We start from the raw sequence: 5,336 nt of genomic DNA on the forward strand, positions 1-5,336 counted from the left end.
CTTTCCAACCTTAGTGATTCTGTGATTATAGTGATGCACTAAAATTGGTAGGACTCAAATTTCTCCCAAATTCAGTTACAACTTTCCATTAACCTCCTGTTTATTCTCAAGATGTTAATAAATAAAAATGACTTTTCAGAACACCGAACACCATCTACTAAAATCTTAATGTTTTAAATACATCTGTGGATTCTTCTCCTAAGTTTTATACCTTTAATAAAGTTATTTCTAACAGTTTTCCTATTCTACCTCAAAACTACTTTTCCTTTTGCTTTCCACACCCACCAGTCTGACAAAGGCATGTAACATAGGTACCTGATGTGCACTAAGGTGTGCAGAACAATCACTACACACAACATTCATTCTCTCACCTTACTGGAATGGTTTCAAAGTGTTAAGGGAAAAGAAACTGAGCATGAAAAAACCTGGCTCTAACCAAGCTCCATCTAACATCTTTCAGGAGATTTAACCTGGATCACCTGCATACACTGCAGCACATCCAACTAACAGCTCACCTCGACCTCTAGAGGAACTTCGACCTCGAGGAGCCCCTACCACCGTTCCTCCTCCACGTCCCGTCAACCGCAGGACAGCAGCACTGTTTACAGACATCGAGAAATTTCTCTGCCAAGAAGAAGAAAGAGCCACTGTGAGATTCTATTAAAAAACAAAACCAGAAACACTTACCATATCCTAAATTTAGCTTAATATGAGCTTTGCTTTCCTTATGTTCATTACAAATTCTCTAAAACTGACTAACAAGGAAAATGATTCCTTGGAAACATGAGTAGCTGAAGCAGTCTGTAAATGGATGTTGGTCAATATTAGTTTTTCCAAGTTACTTACCTGAAATTTCCATGCTCTAAAGGTAGCAAGTGAGCACTTACTCTTTCATCATATGATTCCAGCACAGAATTGATTAGAACATCAGCAGCTTTAAACACAGCCATTCAGTTGCAAAAAGATTGGCACCTATCTATATCCAACTCCATTAATACCTATTCTAAACTTACTTCTTAAACAAAAGCAGGAACATGTAAAGAGCAACTGAACTTGAATAAAACTATATTTACCAATCTCCTTTGCAGAAATAAGTCTTTTTCTCTAAATGTATCACAGCAGTAACATGCTTTGGGGAAAACTAACTGTATTTAAGACTTCTGAAATTTAAGTGATACTCATTTTAATAAGACAATAAATACCAGCAAAATTCAACTTTATTTTTAATATGAAAGAATTGCTAAAGAAAAAGTTATTTCAATAAAGAATGGATAATTATAACCAACTCTGGCCCCATTCTCTGAGCACAAATAGTTCGAAAACTGGGCCAAAGAACTCCAGAGCATGTTCAGAAACACTAACAAGCAAACCTGAATTCACACACACTTTCTGAATACAAGTTTTAAATAATTAGAATGCAAAGGGTTCCAAACAGCTGTTACATGACACTTCTTGATAGGAACTTAAAAGAGGCAAATTGCTTATGTGAACTCATCTGAATTACTATGACTTTGAAAGTCTTCAGAGAACAACGAGACAAGCAATTGTGTATTAGTTAAAATCTAAATGGCTAGCATCAAAGCCAACAGACAGCTGAAGGAGTTTTAACCCATTTTGGAAACAAGCCTAACTGCTTGGTATGTTCTTCGTACAAAGTAGATCTTTCTTCAAGAGAGATATTAGTAACCAAGTAGAATTGAGGGGGTAAAAAAAAATCATGCAGTCACACATGGCAAAATAGCAAGGTCAGCCTCCAGTAAATCTGGTTCTATTTTCCTAGCGAGCTCTTCAAGTTTAAAGCAACCATTTCAATAGCAAGTCAAAATGAGCCACCTCCATTTGCCTCTATGCAAATCACCAGTTTTCCTGCTGTTGATATTTCTTTTCTGTGAAGCAGTGAAATATTTTACTACAGAAACAACTTTAAGCTACTGATCAGATTCCACAGGAAATTCCTTGATTTTTGGTGCCTTATTTTTCCAATAAGAACAAAATAGTAATCTCACTTTCTTTTCCAATTTTTTTAATTTGGCTTGTCTGCCTAAACTCTGAACAAATTCTCCCTCCCTTCTGTAGAGCTTGCTGTGGTGAAGATGCAATCCTTGCAATGTGCATAGTGATAATAAACCACATGGTAAGATCAAAATAAGTAACAAAAAAGCAAAAAACACCCTACTATTGATTAGTATATTCCTTCGGTGTCCATCCCTGAGAATGCACACCAAAGAGCAAACCCAACCCAAAACTGGGGCTCAGTTAATTCTTTAGTAGTAAATGGAAGATGTCCTAAGAAACAGACATCAGAAACATAGCCAATGAGGACACACAGAAAAAAAAAAATCTCCATTATATTCAGGAAGGCTTGAGACTCCCTTACTCCACAAACAGATAAGATTAAGAATTCTTTCTTAACGCAAATAAGGAATAAGGGCAGCGGGGGAAGGCAAAGGAACATATGCTGCATACTGCCAGTTGTCAGTGGTAGAAACCTCTTTTAAAGCTATCTGCAGAAACATTCTTTTCTTCAAAAGACAGCTCCCTGCAAACAGATCTTCGACAAATCTATGATGTCATATAACAAAACTTACAACAAGGTGAATCAGTTAAGCTCTAGGTTAGCTCACAATTCTTACCACCAGGAAAATGACTGGTATGCTACTGTGTACCTGGCTGATCATTTCCGGGGCTTGCTGCCTGAATCCCTCCTGTTCCCACTGGAGACTGGGAACTGGGCTAAGTGAAGTTTATATGAATCAACTCTGAAGAGGAAGGAATCCCAAAGGAGGTGAAAAGGATATGCCAGTATATCCAGGCACAAAAAGATTATGAAAAATTGAAGAATACAATAGCAAGGGGAAAAGGAAGGAGGATGCTCTGAAATCTTAAGGAACTAATACTAACACTTGCCACCCCTGAAAAAAATTACACTCAAGTCCGTAAAGATACTTGGTTTTCTATTAGAAAAGAAACAAAAGAACCAAATCAAACCACAGTATTCTGAAGTAAGAAAAGTGCTAAGAAACATGACAAACCAGAGAGCAATTACAAAATCAGAACTTCTGACAGCCATAAAGAGGGAATCAATTCAGAGTCAAAAGTCAGAGGCATTTATCCAGAGGGGGGCAGACAGTTTTCTCTGCTTAGGAGTAGAATTTAAAGCAAGGGCTTTCAAACTACTCAGATCAGTCACCTTTGAGATTGAATCTTTGTGGCCTACCCGTTCTCACTCTTATCTTGTTCACCAATTAATTATATACCTATAGAGACTAAACAAGGAAATAATCACGCAACTGCTTACATACAAAGCAGTTAAGAGTACTGCACCTTCCTAAGAAATGTTACAAGTCAAAAAAACTTCAACACTTCTCCAAAGACCACAAAACTGAAGTTACAGAACTTAAGACTTATTGTATTCTTCTATAAGAACAGAGAAGGCGGTCCAAAAAACTGTAGAAGTGTCACTGACCTGAGAATGCTGTGTACTTAAAAAAAAAGGTAGTACTTCCCAGAAGATGACCCTGGATTTAACAAGTTGACTGTCCGCCATCAACAGAACATCATATGAAAAATATTTGTTCAAATTTAAGAGCATGAATGGAATTTAAACTTCATGCAAACACAGTATACTTTCATAATTTCTTTCCCAAAATCTACTAATCTCAAATTTTGTTTTTTTAATGGAGGTGTACTCTTTATTTTGCCTTTACACTAGTGATAATATAGATTTCCCCGCTCCCCCCGCCAAGGATACAAACCTGTTCTTCTTCTGTAAAAGGTACAAGTGCCAGTGGTGGCAGGGGCTCCTCTTGTAAAATAGGCAGAAATTCCTTATCCAGAAGGTCTGAAGGTATCTGTATGAAAGGAAAATGGCATACAAATATACCCAAGTATTTCCATTTCACAGATGATGCCACATTCTGAGATTCACAAAAAAATTTCTACCTTGCCAACTCTGTCTCCATCTACCTGGTACATCAGTATTTCCAATAACATTTCTTGGGTGTGGGTATAACTCCACTGTAAATTTACACCCCCCAGAAAAAAAATCCTCATTGGCAAAACATCCAAAGCATCTAACACACCCGACTGTAATATGTTAAGTATCAAGACCATACACATCAGAATTCAAATGTCCACAACACTGCAGCTCAACTCTGAACAAAGCAAAATGTCACCAGGTAAATTTAAAAAGTATTGCTTTAACTTCAATGCACTTCTATAGCCAGATTTTTATTTATATATAAACAAAACTACCATATATAGCACAGAGGTTGTATTTGATTTAAAGTCAGCATTTCCAATTTACAACCAACAAGGAGACTAAAACAAAGTAAGTAGTGAAGTGAAACTGTAGGTATGGATTTATTAAGTAGAGAACACTGATGATTTAAATAAAAATAAATGTTAACAGTAATTTTAAAAAAAGGGAAAGTCCATCAGCAGATGCGACCCTGAGCATGTGCACAAGAACCTGAAGTTACACCCAAGTGCGCTCTAATTATGCCAACAGAGAACTCTTTCAAAAATATCTAGTTCACAATAGCAGCGATAACGATTCTTCCCAATTTTAGTTGAAGAAAGGCAACCTAGGGTTTTATTTTTTCATTTGTGTATACACTAGCAGAAGTCTTCCTGCTTTCAATGGAGTATCTTTTAATCAGAGATGCAACTTTGCCTAATCTTCAGCCAGCAGTGAAAAAGGATGAGGGTACAAGATACAGCTTAAAAAGATCGCATCTAGTAGTTGGCTGGAAACAGTGTCAAGAGTCCTCCCAGTCTCAATAACTAGAATTACTCAACACCATGGAAACACATGTATATCAAAAGCACGACGTACTCTAATAATAATGGCCTTCTGGCAAACACACAGGGAGAAAATACTCTTCTGGAGCATTCATAACCATTGGAGAGCTTCCTTTAACAGAGAGTATTAATAGGTTGTTCTGAACCAGTCACTACTGTAGAGGTCTTGCCATTATCTGATGTAACATACACAAATTGCAAAAAACAATGACCTCTGACAGGCTGACTTATTCAAGCATAACATAAAGGTTTAAGTTGTAGTTTCTCAAAGCACAGCAGGATAATTCTGCATGTTAAAGCATGGCTTTAAGCTATAACACACTTAACAGCTTTAGAAAAATCTTTGACATTCAACGCCCTTGAATCCGTGTATCAGCAATGCAGGGCTCCCAGCACTGTATGAAAACGTCAGCACAGTCATGGCAGGATAAGAACACTGGGGGTATGTGTGCACATCTATATGCAAAGCTAAAAGCACAACCTGACATACCCTCGAGTCAGGGAGGGACTGCAAGAAGTTAAGGCTTTCAGCA

The 5,336-nt window shown here is 37.3% G+C and overlaps 1 protein-coding gene across 1 annotated transcript in view; it reads right to left on the reverse strand.

Annotated features, from left to right (window-relative positions):
* Positions 1-515: 515 nt before the first annotated feature.
* Positions 516-5,336, reverse strand: part of LOC104621782 (PERQ amino acid-rich with GYF domain-containing protein 2-like) — a gene marked incomplete at its 3' end in the record, with an annotated part of 8,278 nt that continues 3,457 nt past the window's right edge. The window contains exons 3-4 of the mRNA XM_010288354.1: positions 3,756-3,851; positions 516-624 (exon numbers count right to left, since the gene is read on the reverse strand). Of these exons, the coding sequence (XP_010286656.1) occupies positions 516-624; positions 3,756-3,851 (205 nt within the window). The remainder of the gene's footprint in view (positions 625-3,755; positions 3,852-5,336) is intronic.

Source organism: Phaethon lepturus, unplaced genomic scaffold (assembly GCF_000687285.1).
Source record: "Phaethon lepturus isolate BGI_N335 unplaced genomic scaffold, ASM68728v1 scaffold44645, whole genome shotgun sequence".
Classification (NCBI taxonomy): Eukaryota; Metazoa; Chordata; class Aves; order Phaethontiformes; family Phaethontidae; genus Phaethon; species Phaethon lepturus.